An 18,782-nucleotide genomic window follows, 5' to 3' on the forward strand; every position below is an offset into this window, starting at 1 on the left:
CAATTTGTTCACATCTTTCCTGAAAAGTGGCGCCCAGAACTGGACATAATATTTCAGTTGAGGCCTAATCAGAGTGGAGTAAACCAGAAGAATTACTTCTCGTGTTTTACTTATAACACTCCTGCTAATACATCCCAGAATGGTGTTCCCTTTTTTTGCAACAATGTTACATTGTTGATTCATATTTAGCTTGTGGTCCACTATGACCCTCAGATCACTTTCCGCAGTACTCCTTCTTAGGCAGTCATTTCCCATTATGTTGTGTGCAACTGATTGTTCCTTCCTAAACGGAGTACTTTGCATTTGTTCTTATTGAATTTCATCCTATTTACTTCAGACCATTTCTCCAGTTTGTCCAGATCATTTTGAATTTTAATCCTATCATCCAAAACACTTGCAACCCCTCCCAGCTTGGTATCATACGCAAACTTTATAAGCATACTCTGTATGCCATTATCTAAATCATTGATGAAGATATTGAACAGAACCTGATCCAGAACTGATCCCTGCACAATCCCACTTGTTATGCCCTTCCAGCATGACTGTGAACCACTGATAACTACTCTCTTTGGGAACTGTTTTACAAACAGTTTTGCACTCACCTTATAGTAGCTCCATCTAGGTTGCATTTCCCTAGTTTAAGAGAAGGTCATGAGAGACAGTATCAAAAGTTTTACTAAAGTCAAGATATACCATGTCTATCACTTCCCCCCATCCAGAAGGCTTGTTACCCTGTCAAAGAAAGCTATCAGGTTGGTTTGACACCATTTGTTTTTGACAAATCCATGCTGACTATTACTTATCACCTTATTATCTTTTAGATGTTTGCAAATTGATTGCTTACTTATTTGCTCCATTATCTTTCCAGGTACAGAAATTTAGATGACTGGTCTGTAATTTCCTGGGTTGTCCTTATTCCCTTTTTTATAGATGGCCACTATATTTGCCCTTTTCCAGTATTCTGGAATCTCTCCCCTCTTCCATGACTTCTCAAAGATAATTGCTAATGAGTCAGATATCTCCTCAGTCAGCTCCTTGAGTATTCTAGGATGTATTTCATTAGGCCCTTGTGACTTGAAGACATCTAATTTGTCCAAGTAATTTTTATCTTGTTCTTTCCCTATTTTAGCCTCTTCTGATCCTACCTCATTTTCACTGTTATTCACTATTTTAGATCTCCTGGTTAAGCCAGTGTGGTCGCTTGCCATAGTTCCTATCTTTCCTATGCAGTGGAACAGTTTGCTCATGTGCCCTTAATAATGACTCTTTGAAAAACTGCCAATTGTCTATTGTTTTTTTCCTTAGACTTGCTTCCCATGGGATCTTACCTACCAGCTCTCTGAGTTTGCTACAAAGTCTATCTTCCTGAAATCCATTGTCTTTATTTTGCTGTTCTCCCTCCTACCATTCCTTAGAATCATGAACTCTACCATTTCATGATCAATTTCACCCAAGCTGCCTTCTGCTTCCAAATTCTCAACCAGTTCCTCCCTACTTGTCAAAATCAAATCTAGAACAGCCTCTCACCTGGTAGCTGTCTCCACCTTCTGAAATTAAAAAATTGTCTCCAATACATTCCAAGAACTTATTGGATAATCTGTGCCTTGCTGTGTTATTTTCCCAATAGATGTCTGGGTAGTTGGAGTCCCGCATCACCACCAAGTCCTGTGCTTAGGGTGATTTTGTTAGCTGTTTAAAAAAAGCCTCATCCACCTCTTCTTCCTGGTTAAGTGGTCTATAGTAGACCCCTACCATGACATCACCCTTGTTTTTTACCCCTTTTATCCTTACCCAGAGACTTTCAACAAGTCTGTCCCCTATTTCCATCTCAATCTCAGTCTCAGTCCAAGTTTTTAATATATAAGGCAACACCTCCTCCCTTTTTTTCCTGCCGGTCCTTCTTGAGCAAGCTGTACCCTTCTATACCAATATTCCCGTCATGTATTATCCCACCAGGTCTCTGTGATGCCAACTGTGTCATAGTAGTGTTTATTTAGTAGCATTTTGAGTTTTTCCTGCTTATTCCACATACTTCTTGCATTAGTATACAGACATTTAAGATACTGATTTGATCCCCCCACCCCCAGTTCTGTCTTGTCTCTCCTTTATCCCTGCTATAACAGCCCATGCTCCCCTAAATTCCAAATCTTCTCCCAGGTCTCCATGTTCTTGACTTACCTGGGGGCTTTGGTCACCTGCCCCCTTCAAACTTAGTTTAAAGTCCTCCTCACTAGGTTAGCCAGTCTGTATCCAAATATGTTCTTCCCCTTCCTTGATAGGTGGACCCTATCTCTTCTTAGCAGTCCTTCTTCCTGGAACAGCATCCCATTGTCAAGGAAGCCAAAGCCCTTCTGGCAACACCATCTTCGCAGCCAGGCATTCACCTGCAGGATGCATCTGTCTTTGCCTAGGCCCCTACCCTTGACTGGAAGGATCGAAGAGACCACCACCTGCACTCCCAACTCCTTCACCCTTATTCCCAAAGTCCTGTAGTCACTTCTGATCTGCTAAGGGTCATACCTCGCAGGATCATTAGTGCCCACATGGATGAGTAGCATGGGGTAGTAGACAGAGAGCCAGATGATCCTCGACAATCCCCCCTAACATCTCGGATATTGGCCCCTGCAGGCAGCATACCTCCCGGGATGCCATGTCAGGGTGACAGATGGGTGCCTCTGACCCCCTCAGAAGAGAGTCACCAACCACCACTGCCCTACATTTCCTCCTGGGAGTGGTGGTTACGATCCTCCCAGCTCTGGAGGTACATGTCTTCTCCTCCTCCTCTGGGGATGATTCCTCATTGCTCATTGCCAGGGCAGAATATCGGTTTTCCAACACCATGGTGAGTGGATTGGGAGTAGGGGTGGAGCACTGCCTGCTGCCAGAAGTAACTAGCTGCCAGTGTCCTCCCTGTGACAGAGCCATATCCTCCTCCCCTGGTGGTGTCACAGCAATCCTCTGTAGCTGGATAGCTTCCTCAGCCTCGGATATCTCCATGTGAATACTCTCTAGGAATTCCTCATGGGCACTGATGCTCCTCAGCCTAGCCACCTCCTCCTGTAGCTCTCCCACCTGCTTCCTGAGAGATTCCACCAACAGGCACGTTACGCACTGGATGGTCCCACCCGCCTGGCTTTCTGAGGATGGGAAATGCAGGCCACTGTCTCTGCAAAGCCACCCCAGGATCTGGGTAGAGACATCCATGGTTAGGCTGTCTGTCTGGATACAGGCGCAGGTGGAGGAGACAGGAGCAGCATTGGCACTGGTGATGTGGCCTTTCCTAACCATAGCGATTATATTACAACTCCCTCCTACAAACTCCCTCTCAAACTCTCCTGTTCACTAGCTCCTCTTGGTCGCTTATCCTCTGACTTTTAAGGCCTTCTCTCCTAGCTCAGCTCTACCCCCTCATTAATCACACAGTGGGAGGGTGATCACAAGGCTAATTGGTGCTGATCAAAGATGATCAAGGATGATCCAGGGAACAAAGTCTCAAACAGTCCCCAGACACACAATCCCAACTGCTCCAGTAACTGCAATAACTGAAAATAACTGAAATAACCTGAAAGAGAAAGAAACACATAAAACAGCCAAACAAACTCACTCATCCCAAAGTTAGGACTTGCACCTTGTTCATTCAGCAGGGGGATCACCTTCTCCCCCTCTCAAACTCCCCTGTTTGTGGTCCCCTATTCACTAGCTCCTAAAAATTGTAATATTTGGTTTGTACTGGTTTAATTTAGAAAAGTACATTCAAACTATATATATCAAACATATATTCACCCCCTACATTAAAAGAGCAATAAGGTTGCAAAATCAAATAGCTCTAAAATTCAGAAATGCAGACAACAGCCTCCTTTACTATCCCATCCCTGATTCAACCCCTAGAGCAGATCCATTCTATGCACTGAAGAAAGTATTGGTCCTGTTTTACAAAGAGTGTGTGATCATCTAATTGAAGATGGTGTGATAATTTATACTTACAAGAAAATGTGGCTGAAAAAGTGCACAGGCAACCATAGTTTTCTAGCATTTTATATCTTTTGAGTGTGTTAACTTTTCAAATTTAATAATGTTCTTTTAACATAGCTTTTATGTATGAGATACTGAATGCAATATTCTAAATTGTATATAAAGTGTAACAAGCACCAAAATATATTATAATTAAAGTGGGGCAATGTTTAATCATATCAAAATAATCCCTTTTTTCTTGGTCTTCCATCATAAATTAGTTTCATATTCAATGTGGGAGTCCCAGTTTGTGTCAATTCATTGAATATTCATTTCATCTTTACGTAAAAATCATACACTGAAGGTGGTGTTACGATTTGGCATTAATAAATAATTTGCACAGCTATTAAAAATAAGTGATCACAATTAGATATAAATAAAAGCCTGAACCTAGAAATTTTCCTTAGTCAACAAAGTTGACTATGGTTTTTGTAAAAAGGACTCTTTAAAATTGTCTTCTATATGAGCCTTTCCTTTTCAAATCATGCCCTTCATTACATTCCTAAAAACTAGGGCTGTCCTGAGATTAAAAAGATTAATTGAGCACTTAATCAAACTATTAAACTATAATAGAATATCATTTATTTAAATATTTTTGGATGTTTTCTATATTTTCAAATATATTGATTTAAATTACAACACAGAATACAAAGTGTACAGTGCTCACTTTATATTTATTTTTAATTACAAGTGATGACGGGTTCTGCTCGATAACAATCCAAAGCACTGCAGACCAACGCATGTTCATTTTCATTATCTGAATCAGAGACCACCAGCAGCAGGTTGATTTTCTTTTTTGGTGGTTCGGGTTCTGTAGTTTCTGCATCAGAGTGTTGCTCTTTTAAGACTTCTGAAAGCATGCTCCACACCTCATCCATCTCAGATTTTTGAAGGCCTTTCAGATTCTTAACGCTTGGGTCGAGTGATGTAGCTATCTTTAGAAATCTCACATTGCTACCTTCTTTGCGTTTTGTCAAATCTGCAATGAAAGTGTTCTTAAAACGAACAACAGCGTGTGCTTGGTCATCATCCAAAACTGCCATAACATGAAATATATGGCAGAATGCAGGTAAAACACTGCAGGGGTCATACAATTGTCCCCCAACAAGTTCAGCCACAGATTTAATTAAGGCATTCTTTTTAAATGAGCGTCAGCAGCATGGAAGCATGTCCTCTGGAATGGTGGCTGAAGGATGAAGGGTCATACGAATGTTTAGCATATCTGGCATGTAAATACCTTGCAATGCTGGCTATAAAACTGCCATGCATTTTACTGTTCTCACTTTCCGCTGACACTGTAAATAAGAAGAGGGCAGCATTATCTCCTGTAAATGTAAACAAACATGTTTGTCTTAGCGATTAGCTGAACCAGAAGTAGGACTGAGTGGACATGTAGGCTCTGAAGTTTTACATTGTTTTGTTTTTGAGTGCAGTTAAGTAATAAAAAAAATCTACATTTGTAAATTGCACTTTCAGGACAAAGAGATGGCACTACAGTACTTGTATGTGGTGAACTGAAAAATTTCTTCTGTTTATCATTTTTACAGATATTTTGCAAATATTTGTAATCAGAATATACACTTTGATTTCAATGACAACACAGAATACAAGGTATATATGAAAATGTAGAAAAAGTTTTTTCTGAAAAACATCCAAAATATTTAATAAATTTCAATTGGTATTCTCTTGTTTAACAGTGCGATTACTTTTGCAGTTAATCACAATTAATTTTTTTAATTGTGATTCATTTTTTTGAGTTAATCATTTGAGTTAACTGGGATTAATTGACAGCCCTACTAAAAACTTTCATTGTGTTGCACCTTAGTATTAGTAAAGTAACTGTGCTTCATTGTCTTCCCTACAATAGGAAGCCTCTGTTTACAAGAATTGGTTGTTTTTTTAGCTCCATCTAGAGGTAATTATTGGACTGCCACATTTTATGAAATTGCTTAACATAGAATTCAATGGACTCTTAGGATTTTGCCTTTTTGGATGCTTGGTTACATTTGATAATGACAAAAATGGCTGGTAATAATTACAATATCTTGAATTGTAAATAGACTGGAAGTGATTCAGTTGAACTTTTAATTTTATTGAACAAATTAGTGTAAGTATCAAAAAGCCAGTGGAAATTATATTTTTTCCATAAAATACTTCAAAATATCTTTTGCTCTAAGCCAAATATCAATAGATGTAACAAAAAATGGAGGGCAGATAGTCTTGTGGTCGAGTTTCTAATATTTCTAAAATTTGCACTGTTTTCTTTATCAAATTGTCTTTCATTCCAAACCATTAAAAAAGATAAAGCTTTGTTTGAGTGTTGATATTCAAATGAGCTTTTTCCTGTGCAGCTGGTTCCTGTTTCAATATTGTGTTATTACACAGCCCCAAAATAAACTTTATTATATTGGAGTTTAAATCCACAGAATTATTGACATGGATAGAGAGCTATATCATGTAATGATCTGCAATATGTAATAGACTTGAGCAGTCATAGTTTTGAAGCCCATCCAGTTAAAGCCAATAGGAAGTTTTCCTGAATAATAAATCCACTATTAGGGTCATAGAAGGCCCATGTCTGACAGGTCACAAATAATACGAGTTTGGTGACTTCAGTTTAGACTCTAGACAAATTTGCTGAAATTAACTTCACCTGCATAAAGCCCAATAATAAGACTGTTCAAGTGAAAGGTGAGTGCATGGAGGCGTGGAAAGATTGGTAATGAAGCAGCGGGATGAGGAAGTGAGGCACTACCTATGTGTTAGAGCAGTAGCCAAAAAAGAAACTTACATGTCTCTTACATTTGATCTATATAAAGATGTACCCCTCCCCAGTTCTGTCCACACTGCTGCCCTCTCACTTGTATAACCTGGCCTGAAGCACAGCCTCTCTCTGATGTTCCGCTAACGGACACGGCAAACAGCCCCAATACAAAGTTCAAGTGCTCAGTTTCATCCCTTTGTTAACCCAATAACGGTTGGGGGTGAGGGGAAAGGAAAAAAAAGCAAAATATAGCCATAATACAAGGAAGACTTAACAGAAATACTGCAAGTAAGATCAAGAAAGAACATGAACAGCAATTTATTTTGTGTTTGGATTCAATAAATAATGGAGCTGGTCAAATCCTGAAACATCATTTTTAAACATCTTTCAAATTACATTCTGCTTTCCATTTTGACCATGTACAAATTCAAATGATTGCCTTTGTTATCACCATGTAAGGCTGCTCTTTCTTAATACTATATTTGCATGCAAACAAAGATTAATGCATTGACAAGAGTATTTGTGAATTGCTATTGGTCATTCTCCATTTATTTAAAAAGTCTCATTCATTTAGGTCAGGGAACAGAAACAATACCATGGATGAAATCTTGGCTTCACTGAATTCCATATCAAAGCTCCCATTAACTCCAGAGCTAGAATTTCACTCCAGGTGACTCATGTGACCACTTACACAGCCAGGGATAATGCCTAGGGAACAGCTGAATCCAAACAGTTCATGATCAACCCACAGACGAAAAAAAATTTGTCCAAACTGTCTATCAAACTATCTGGTGAACAGCTTTAACATGCACCCTTGTACATACCAAAATTGGATTGTGAACAGAAAGAAAAAGATTACATTTGCTATGAATATTAAATAGTTTGACACCTCTTATGAATACAACTAGTTTCTGACAATCCTGAAGATTATAAAAAGTCTACAAAAATTAAATACATAGGTATCAACAGCATGCAGCAAAATAAGTGTTGTATTGCACTAGCTTAGTAATAATGTTTCCACTGGGAAAATATATATATATATAGGTTTTAAACATCCATACTGTATATGTAAATGAAACTCATCTTCATTTCTGACTTCTCTACAAAATTTTCTAAACAATATGAAATCAGATCAAACTACCATTGAAGTTAATGGGAGTCTTTCCATTGACATCAGTGTGAATTGCATTGGGCCTCTATATGAGCATATTACATTTAAGCATGTGAGATGTGAGTAACCTCATTGTATCAAATGGGACTACTCAAATGAGTAAAGTTGAGCATGTTTTGGGGTTGTTCTTTTTTTTTTGAAAACTAGAAGCATTATTTTGTACCAGATTTAAAAAGCTGACCATCTTTATAGATTTCTAGCCTAGTAATAAATACAGTCTGCTACTAGAACTTGTTATAGAACAAACATGTTGGTAGATAATAGCATTTCTGAATTTATGAACTTCATGTGATCTTTGCAGAACAGCACCTTGGGAAGCTTTTAGACATCTAACTGGAACCAAGCAGACTTTAACCAGGTGAAACATTTTATTTTAGGGGGAAAAAAGTATAAATATGGCACTATTTTATTTTAGAATTACTTTTCTAGCTTTGTTATTCTAATATCTCATGATACTTTGTCTATTAGTAACAGTACAATAAAAATGGATAAGTTATTTTCTATACTAGTTTTATAATAGTTTAACATTACATTAATTTTTCAAAACTTACATCTGGAAGTATAACCCCTCACTTATAATGCAAAAACATCTGACTATGAATAGATATGTATGCAGTAGGGGAAGGGATTGCTAATGGAATAAGGAACGTTTCACCTTTAAATAACTGGATCACTGACACATATTAGTTTCAGGGTGGCACAAACTTCAGAAACTATGGATTTCAATTCAGAATTTGGTTTTATAATATTGAGTGTGATTGGTCACCAAAGTAAGATAGAGACAGACATTTTCCAGCTGTAGTTAGTGGCATAACCACTGTGAGGAAAAGAATTTAAAATAGCAATTTTTATGTGTGTTTTTTGAAGCAAGCTTATTTTGTATCCTCCCCGGCAACTTTTAATAAATGCATTATCACATATCTTTGAGATTGTGTTCCAAGAGTATGAAAGCAGGAAAGAAAACCAAAAATATTTTGGAGCAGAAATAAAAATCAATAAAAAGATTGGTAGTGACATGGATTTTCTAAAGAGATTTGAAATAAGGCAAGACAGCAAATAAAAACTGATTATTGTTACCTGTCGTAAAGGCATGCATTCATTGATTAGCTGTAATAGAAATGTTTAGCATGAATCAGATTAAGTTTTAATTGACTGGATCAATGTGGAAAGGTCACAATCATGCAAAGAACAGCAGGCAAAGCCTTGTGATGTTTGTATCTGAGCAGAAACAACTGTAGCCTAGGGTACTATGATCTTGTTAACATGTGACAGAAATACTCTTGTTCCTTCCTGTCTAGAGGAAGATCTAGAGTGGGAGTTGGGACCTAAGTTGGTTTCTTGTACGAGGGATGTGAGTCCTAGTAATGGTATACTTTAAAAAATCACCATGGTCAAAACCACATCACTAAGGCCTTGTCTACATTGCCACTGTACAACGCTGCAACTTTCTCGATCAGGGGTGTGAAAAAACACACCCCGAGTGCTGCAAGTTTCAGCACTGTAAAGTGGCAGTGTAGACCGTGCACCAGCACTGTTAGCTGTGTGAGGGTGACCAGATGTCCCAGATTTTATAGAGACAGTCCCAATTTTTGGGTCTTTTTCTTATATAGGTTCCTATTACCCTCCACCCCCTGTCCTGACTTTTCACATTTGCTGTCTGGTCATCCTAAGCTGCGCTCCCCAGTGCTTGTAGCTACTCCCCTCGTGGGGGTGGATTTTTTACAGTGCTGGGAGAGCTTTCTCCCAGTGCTGGTTCCATGACCACGCAGCCACATTAAAGCGCTGCTAGTGAAGACATACCGTAAGAGACAGCCTCCCAACCCAGGTAACCAGACTTATGGTAGCTCTACTCAAGCTAACACACCAAATATAGTAGTGTGGATACTGCAGCATAGAGGGCAGCACAGACTATCTGCCCAAATCCAAGATCACCTGACCGCCTGAACCAACACCTGTGCTGGAATGTCTACATGGCTAGCTCAAATTAGCACAAGTCTGTCTGTCTGGGCTGGGAGGCATGCTCACAATTCTAGTATAGACGTATCCTACCAGAATGTGCTTCCATCCAGGTGGATTGGGATATTATTCCCAGTTGGAACAGGTCAATTTATACATAGAGGCTACAATTTTCAGATTAACATCCAAAACTTCGAATTGCAACCTCCCAAATTATGTGTTAAGCCTTAATTGCTCTCATATTTGTTGTTTTCACATGTTTCATGCTCGGTATGTCATATCAGTGAGTGTTAAAAGATGCCTCAAGCAACTTAGCTGTGCTCAGTTTTTGCCCAGGATCCTCAATTCCCGATCCCCAGCTGTTAGAACATTGGGTGAGGTTAATATACAGTGGCTGGTCATACTACCTGCATCCTGTACACCATCATTGGGTGGGAGCGGGGAGGTATCATCAAATCAGCAGTTGTAGTGCCCATAATCTCTTGCATGCTAGACCACCAGCTGGTAGCTTAATTTTGGGATAGAAAGAAGGGACCAACAAGTCAGCTATACTGCAAATACTGAAAACCTTGTTCTTATTATGAAAATAAAATACTTGCCACTAGTCTCCAAATGGCTCCCATTGAATCATCTATAACTCTTCCTTCTCCCCAAACTTTTCAAATTTTAAAATATTTGATAAACCATAAAAATTTGATTTCCCTCCACTTTAAACCCCTCCCATACATACAAGTATTTGCATCACATCACCTAATGATTTAGTCCATTTTAAACCTTGAAAGATAACAATTGTTAAAAGATGTAGTATAAAGTTTCGTACATATAAGTCTGATTATTAAATGCATGTTGATTGTGCTGAAAAATAAAGAAACAGGCTTTGTCCTACAAGTGGTGGCATGGTAGGGCTTCTCCCACAGCACCCAAAAAATTGGAATAATAGAATAATTATTTATAATATCTCTAACATCTAGTGGTAAATGCACTTTAACTATGTTCATCTGCTTGGTTATTTCATATACAAAGGAAAGCACAACCTTTTGTTTTACAAAACTATCAAGGGTGTTCTCAATGCTGTAGCGCAATATAAAAGTCACTCTACTGCAAACAAAGGCAAAGTGTGCAAATTCCATTTAGAGACCAGAATAAATTTCAGGTTGGGAGAAAGAGGTAGAGTAGAAGGGAGTGCAAGGGTCATAAGAAGAGTTTAGAACAGGGAGGGCTTGGTGAGTATCAGACAGGGATCTGCTGTAGTGTACTAATCATTCTCTTCCATAACTCAGACCATGACTAGGGAGACGTGCTGAAGTGATGCCAGGCAGCATAGGTGCATTTAATTTGTGGTGTGTGTGTGTGTGTGTGTGTGTATATATGTGATAGAGTATGCTACAGGTTCTGCTTGTGTCCAGTGACCTCAATAAATAATCCTCTTTATATTAATGACAATAACATTACTTCTTTAGCTTCAGAGATACTACATCTGGAAGCAAGCCATGGGGTTAGGAAGCTTTAGAAAGAGCCTGGTGAATGTTTGAAGGGATATTTGAAGAGGTATAGAGAGACATTGTGAAGACCAAGAGACTGTCAAGTCAAAGGGGGTTGATGGGCAAAGAAGACTAGAGGAACAATTAGGCCTTGTCAACACCCCGGTGGTAAAATCGACCTAATTTATACTACTTATACTTTACATGAATAACGTAACTTAAATCGACATAGCTTAGGTGACTTAATGCAGTCTCTACACTGTTCTGTGTCGATGGGAGAGCACTCTGCCATTGACTTAGCGGGTCTTCACAAGACCTGCTAAATCGACACCGCTGCATCGATCACAGCAGTGCTGGTTTACCGGTAAATGTAGACATGGACTTAGAAAGCTATGGAAGTAGGAAGAGTAGACCAAGGTCCATCAGAGATACATATTGATTAGAGTACCAACTTTGCAACAGAACCTAAAGAATTTTGTTCCACTATGTAACCAGAAGATAATGTATGTGAACACTTCTAATCAGATACTGTTCCTTAACTTTTTAAAATGTGTCCAAATTTCACAGTTTACATATAAAATCCAAAAAAATCCAATGTGTGCTGCTGGGCAGGTTAATAATTACTCAAGATTTTTTATGATTGTTATGGCTGCATAACATGCATTTAACTACAATGTCATGAATATTTCATCTGAGAAATTGGAATGATTAATATGCTTTTAAACACTGCAACAAGGTGAAATAGACATTCATTGATAAATGCATAGTCCCTGAATCAAGTAGGTAAATTATTGATAGACTCATTCAGTTTATTGGAATATTGAATTATATGCAGATAGTTATATCTTTTTACTTTTTTTTGTTTTTATTTACTGTATTTTTGTCTTCACAAATCTGTATGAAGTATCAATCTTATAGTTTTGTTTTTCAAAATGGTTCAAAATCATACATATTTACAAAATTCTTCATGAAAAGAAACAAAAAATGTGTACATTAGGTGTTGGGAAGAAGTATAACGTTCAGAAAGAAAGGCAAAAATATTTGTTGGTAAACTGAAATTGTTCAGTCCCCAGCAACGTGCTTTAGGCTGGATTTTGATCTCAGCTCCACAAGATAGATAATTACTTATATTCTGATCCCCATGACCCTGATCCTGAAAAAGGGTCCATGCAATGGGATCCATTAATAGGGTTCCATATGGTCTTAAGTCAGTGGAGTTCCACATGGGCACAAGGTCAGTCTACATTGATGTCATAGCAAGTTTGAAGCCATAGAACCTAATCCTACAATTGCATAGATGGATGACTGAGCACATGTCCATTGTGGCCTCATGTGGGCACAAGCAGCCCAAATGGTTGATGTGAAATAAAAGGTCAGGAGAGCTTTAGACAGGTAAAGAAGTGGCGTTTTCTGAACTGGGGAGTCAGAATAAAGCACAAGGTAGGAAAAAACATGTATGTAACTAAATAGCTCTATCTAAGATTAGGCTAAAAACACTGAACATAGTAAAAACAAAACTGCAAATGGGGTATTTTGCCCATAGCCAGATTGACACACATTTGCTTACCCAGTTACCTGGACCTCACACCACTGGTTCTTTTGAAATTTTCTTAATAGTCTTTAATGAGGATCCATTTCCAGCTCTTTTGTATTAATAGAAATAGTATATAAATAGCAATTAATGTACTTACTATGACTGGATTACTTGAAATTCACATTGTCTCCACTCTTCGCTATCAAGAAAGTGTAGAGATACTTTTAATACACCCATTACTTTAGAACAGAGAATCTTTCTTAATTCATGTAATTAATATCTAATTAATATCTGCTCATCCCTGCTACTAAGCAAATATTTCTTTCAGTTTAGCTTGTGGGGCCTTTCTAATAGACATCTGTAGAAACTATTGCCATTTGATACTGCTATGATTAATCAGATGTTTTTACATCAAAGTTTAAAATTATTCTCATTATCTGTGTGTTTCAGGGAGGGTCAACAATCACCAGAACAGTGGCAGAAAATGTACGGCCGATGCTCTGGTAATGAAGTGTATCACATTAATCTGGAGGACAGTACGTTTTTTGCTGAATATGAGGGAAAGAGCTTTACATATGCTTCTTTCCATGCACATAAAAAGTATGTTTATTATTAGAGGATTATAAGTTCAGATGAATCTTCATGTATGTTGAGTTCATAGAGTAAATATTGTACTGCATTGTTCTGTGTTGTCACTGCCACCTTATGTATTGCTTTTGCTTCTGGTTTTTAATAGCTGCTGACCCTTGTAAACTTTATTGGACTTGTGTATTCTCCTGCCGGTTTTGAGTGTCAAAAGAAAACCCTTTTTGGTCTATATGTACCAGTCTAACCTTAAGGCAAAAGGAGATTAGTTCTCTCTAGGCAGATTTCAAGAATGGATATCACATTCAGGAGATCAACATCTTGATATGGAGTTATCAAAATTAAACATTCAATACATCCTTTGCCTAGCCGATACAACTTAAAGGCTTTTTTCCTGGATAGAATCTAAAGAATGCTTAAAATATCTTCTCTGTAGGAACTGGATCTTTCACATCTGTCAAAGGCTAAGTTCATATTTGATTAATCATGTGCAAAATTCACATGGCTACGATGTAGCTGTGGCAGTGCACAGAATGGCCTTCCATCTTGAATGGACCCTTGCAAATCTTCTTCCTTTGTCAAGAGGCAGTATGGGAGGATTTAGATTTCTTAAATCCCTCAAAATTCCATCTTTCAACCTCATTTGTGGTCAGCATGGTGCTCTACTCCTTTCAACCGCAGCTCGATAAGTCTTCTATAAAAGCATACATTTCTCTTCATGACCTCATCATTGCAGTCATCTTGTTCTCAACTGGTGCAAGGTTGCAACTTGCCAGGATCTTAAGTATCTCCTCATTTGTGACAAAATCCAAGCAATGGATGTTAAGAATATGCCATAACTTTTCACACTGAAAAGTGTTTAGTATCCTCCCCTCAGTTGTTTTTAAATACCATGTTTCTGCTTCATGTAACAGGGTTGTCATCACTACCACACTGAACATTCATATCTTAGTTGTCACGCAGACATCCCACCAATCAGAGTCCTTTGAAAATGCTGAAATGTCACTGACACAAGACCAAGCTGATGTGGAACTTCTTCGGTTATTGAATCTCCTGCTGTAAACCAATTACCCAGATAGAACTATTCACTCATTCAGTACCATTGCCATCTACATGCAGCATTGGAAGGTTAGTAGTTTGTTTTATAGGAGGCATGCATTGCTTTTGTTTTTTCACCCAAGTCTTAAGTCTCATAAATTCTACAGATTATGACTCTTCCAGCATTAGCTGGTCAGTCATATCTCTCCCAATAAAGCAATATCATCATCATACTTGAGAGCCTCTAAAGATGAATTTTTAAATTTCACACCTCCTATGTTGACCTCAGTCTGTTTTGTCATCAAATAGTCTATTGGAACATTATTTAATGTACGTGAGAACGCATTCCTGGCAAATCAATGATTCTGTTGAAAACCTGTCTAATACAACCATTGACCCTTACACAGCTAGATGTAGCACAGTACAGTTACTCTGCTAAGCAACCCATGCTGATATAGCAGTGTTCACAGTGCTGCAATAACATTCCACAGATAATATATATATAGCGTAGATCAGGGGTGGCCAACCTGTGGCTCCAGAGCCACATGCGGCTCTTCAGAAGTTAATATGCGGCTCCTTGTATAGGCATCGACTCCGGGGCTGGAGCTACAGGCGCCAACTTTCCAATGTGCCGGGGGGTGCTTAACCCCTGGCTCTGCCACAGGCCCTGCCCCCACTCCACCCATTCCCTCCCTCTCTCCTGAGCCTGCCATGGCCTTGCTCTTACTCCCTCCCCCCCCCCCCCCCAGAGCCTCCAGCATGCCACGAAACAGCTGATCAGGAGGTGTGGGAAGGGAGGAGGAGGTGCTGATTGGCGGGGCTGCCGGTGGGTGGGAGGCGCTGGGGGGTGGGGGCTGCTGACATATTACTGTGGCTCTTTGGCAACGTACATTGGTAAATTCTGGCCTCTTCTTAAGCTCAGGTTGGCTACCCCTGGCATAGATTGTAGATTGACCTGTATGGAAGTCAGAACGGTTGTCTCTCATTTTTGGTTTGAGACAATATTTCAGTTGGTTCAGTAGTATGATCATAAACACAGGGCCGGTGCAAGGAAGTTTCGCAGGGCAGCTCCCCCCTTCTGCCCTGAGGCGCCCTCCCCACGGCAGCTCCCCACCTCAGCTCACCTCTGCTCCGCCTCCTCCCCGAGCATGCCGCCCCCGCTCCAATTCTTCTCCCCTCCCAGGCTTTTGGCGCCAGACAGCTGATTGGCGCTGCAAGCCTGGGAGGCGGGAGAAGTGGAGTGGCTACTGCGCGCTCGGGGAGGGGGCGTAGAAAAGCTGTAAAAAAAAATGGGGGCAGCGCTTTTTGGCACCCCCAAATCTTGGCGCCCTAGGCAACCACCTAGTTTGCCTTAATGGTAGCACCGGTCCTGCATAAACACCTTCCTTGGGATTAAGTATCAGAGGGGTAGCCGTGTTTGTTGCTTTTTACAGATCCAGACTAAGAGTCCTGTGGCACCTTATAGACGAAGAGACGTATTGGAGCATGAGCTTTCGTGGGTGAATACCCACTTCGTCAGATGCCTCTAACAAAGTGGCTATTTGCCCACGAAAGCTTATGCTCCAATATGTCTCAGTCTATAAGGTGCCACAGGACTCTTTGTTCCTTGGGATTGACAGCAGTGTTATTACCCTATAATTTGATCAAGATGATCACTTCTTTTTTAAAAGACATAATGTAGCCCCTTTTGCTTTCTTCTAAAATGTGGCTGATTTCCCAAACTTTTAAGACAACTCTTTGAAGCCAGTGAACTAAATATAGGCTTCACTCATAAGAAGTTCTGATGAAATAGTCAACATAAGGTGTTTTATCATTTCATAACTGTTTCACCGGCCTTTTTTCAGATGGATTTGTTTTTGGATTAAGTTGTAGTTTACATGCTGGTGCTGATCTGTTCATTAAGTCACAAAAATGTGCATTCCAATGCTTAAGTTGTGAATCAATATGCTGGCAGTATTTCCCAATTTTGTCCTTAACTGGTGGAAGAGGCAAATATGGACATCCAATTAGGACTTTCAGAGTCTCAGATACACATTTCTGGTCATGTCTTCCAGAGGCTTCAGCAATACATTGCACTGTACTATTCCAGCATTGATTGTGAGCATTCTGACGGGCCCTCTTGCTCGTTCAAGACTTTTCTCTTTTACCCATTTCCTCCTTTTACTGACTCAACTCTGACCTTGCAGTGCAGCCATTCTGCACCATATCACTTTTTCCTCTCCCATAATTTGATGGTATCATCTGTAATCTAATGTTTGTCATTCTCCTTGGTCTGAGTTGTTCTCCAGCAGTCTGTGAGATAGAATCCCAAAATGAAGTCCACTCTTCCTCTATGGCAGACAACTAGTCATCCACTATAGAATATTTGTTGGAAATGGATACCGCATAACTCTTAGTGATCACTTTATTATGAAGCTTATCAACACTGAAAATTTTTGATATAGTACAGTTGTTCTCAAACTTCTGTATTGGTGACCCCTTTCACACAGCAAGCCTCTAAGTGGGGAACCCCCAACCCTTATAAATTAAAACCTTTTAAAAATATTTAACACTACAGACACTCCCCAACTTACACAAGCATTCCATTCCGGAATGCCTTGCATAAGTCAAATTTTGCATATGTTGGGAACGTATACCTGACAATTACACACACACACACACACACGCGAAAAAAAGCTTACAGAACTTATGGAACTTTTTCTGTAAGTGCAGATTTCTGTAAATCGGATTTGCATGATCTGGGGAGCATCTGTATTATAAATGCTGGAGGTGAAGTGGGGTTTGGGGTAGAGGCTGACAGCTCAAAATCTCCCACATAATAACCTTGATTGGTCACAACCCCCAGTTTGAAAACCCCTGATATAGTAGATACCCATCTCTCAAACTTTATTAATATATCATCATTGTTGCTATTAGGGTTTGATGATCAGATTCCGGAGCAAGAGCAGCACTCGTAAATTCTTATACATCCTGAATGAGTTTAGTCAAGGATCTCATTCTGGTTTGAAATCCCAAGATTGCATTGTTTCCCCATGGTTACCAAAATGTATACTTATGGCAATTCTTGTGCTGAAACCAGGTAGACATTGAAAATAGTCCATGTGTGGAAGCAAATTTAAGTAGACACACACCATCATCCGATCTCTCTTCTGATAAACTGTATGGTCCCAGTACCAGTTCAGATTCAGTTCTATCATGGCCAATTCTCATGTTCATATCTCCTACTATGACAATATGCAGGAGGAGTGATGTACTACATACAATGTCATTCAATGTTGCATAAAAAGCCTCTTTTTCAGCATCAGGCCTTGCATCAGTTGGAGCACATGCACTAATAATTACTACACATTCTACCTTAAACTGAAAATGGTTGCTATCAAGTATGGAGAGCCAGCCTGCCAAGGCAGTATGGCAGATTGTACTTTCAGGGACAAAATCAGAGGAACATCAATGTGCTTGTCAGATGCATCACAGGAGTGCAACAATCAAAAGATCTATGAGTCAGAGTTGTGCTCCCATCGTTCAAATTCCATTATGTCTCCTGCACACAGATATCAACATTCAACCTTTCCATTTCTTTATCCAAGAATCATTTCCCTCCCCCCCCCAACATATTTTAATCGTCAAACATTCCACAGTCCCATCCTCAAAAACTAGGGTCTGATCCATCAGTCTTACCTCATTTATTGACAATCTAGGCTATATTTTCAGATCACCTTAACCTCAGATGTGTCCTGAGATATTTTGAACACATTCATTTGTACAAGCTTATGCTGAGTATGCGTGCACAAATGTCAGTTTCGTGTATATTACCTTCATTCTGGTAAAAAAGGTTGTTTCTAATAAAATGAATCAACTGATAAAGCGTGTATAAATAGATTATTAGGGTTTTAAAATATTGTAACATGAATGTACACATTTAATGTATCCTGAAATCATATTTATATATAAGAGTTCATTTTCAACATTATAAAATTAGAACAGTGGCTGTCATTTTAATTCCTTATTTTCTACTACTGATCAAAAACCCTAAGACTAAATTAGGGGAGGGTGGGGAATCAGAAAACAATTCCATTGACAGTTGAATAATGGAACAGCTTAGTATGATGAATTAACAGAGTACCATACATCTATTGTATTCTCAGAAGGGACTATATGTCTGATATCAGAAATTAACTGGCCCAACATCGGAAGAATACTACTATAGAATAAAAAGTTTTTGAAGTGGTTTGGGATTCATAA

At 39.1% G+C, this 18,782-nt stretch overlaps 1 protein-coding gene across 6 annotated transcripts in view; it reads left to right on the top strand.

Moving 5' to 3' along the window:
* Window positions 1–18,782, top strand: part of KCNT2 (potassium sodium-activated channel subfamily T member 2) — a 298,580-nt gene that overhangs the window by 199,508 nt on the left and 80,290 nt on the right. For 4 of the 6 annotated variants that reach the window (XM_042840686.2, XM_042840688.2, XM_008164277.4 and 1 more), the window contains exons 16-17: window positions 8,248–8,304; window positions 13,368–13,517. In XM_042840686.2, coding sequence (XP_042696620.1) covers window positions 8,248–8,304; window positions 13,368–13,517 — 207 coding nt within the window. The remainder of the gene's footprint in view (window positions 1–8,247; window positions 8,305–13,367; window positions 13,518–18,782) is intronic. The other 2 variants (XM_005304340.4, XM_005304343.4) reach the window with 1 other exon arrangement.

Source organism: Chrysemys picta, chromosome 8, assembly GCF_011386835.1.
Source record: "Chrysemys picta bellii isolate R12L10 chromosome 8, ASM1138683v2, whole genome shotgun sequence".
Classification (NCBI taxonomy): Eukaryota; Metazoa; Chordata; order Testudines; family Emydidae; genus Chrysemys; species Chrysemys picta.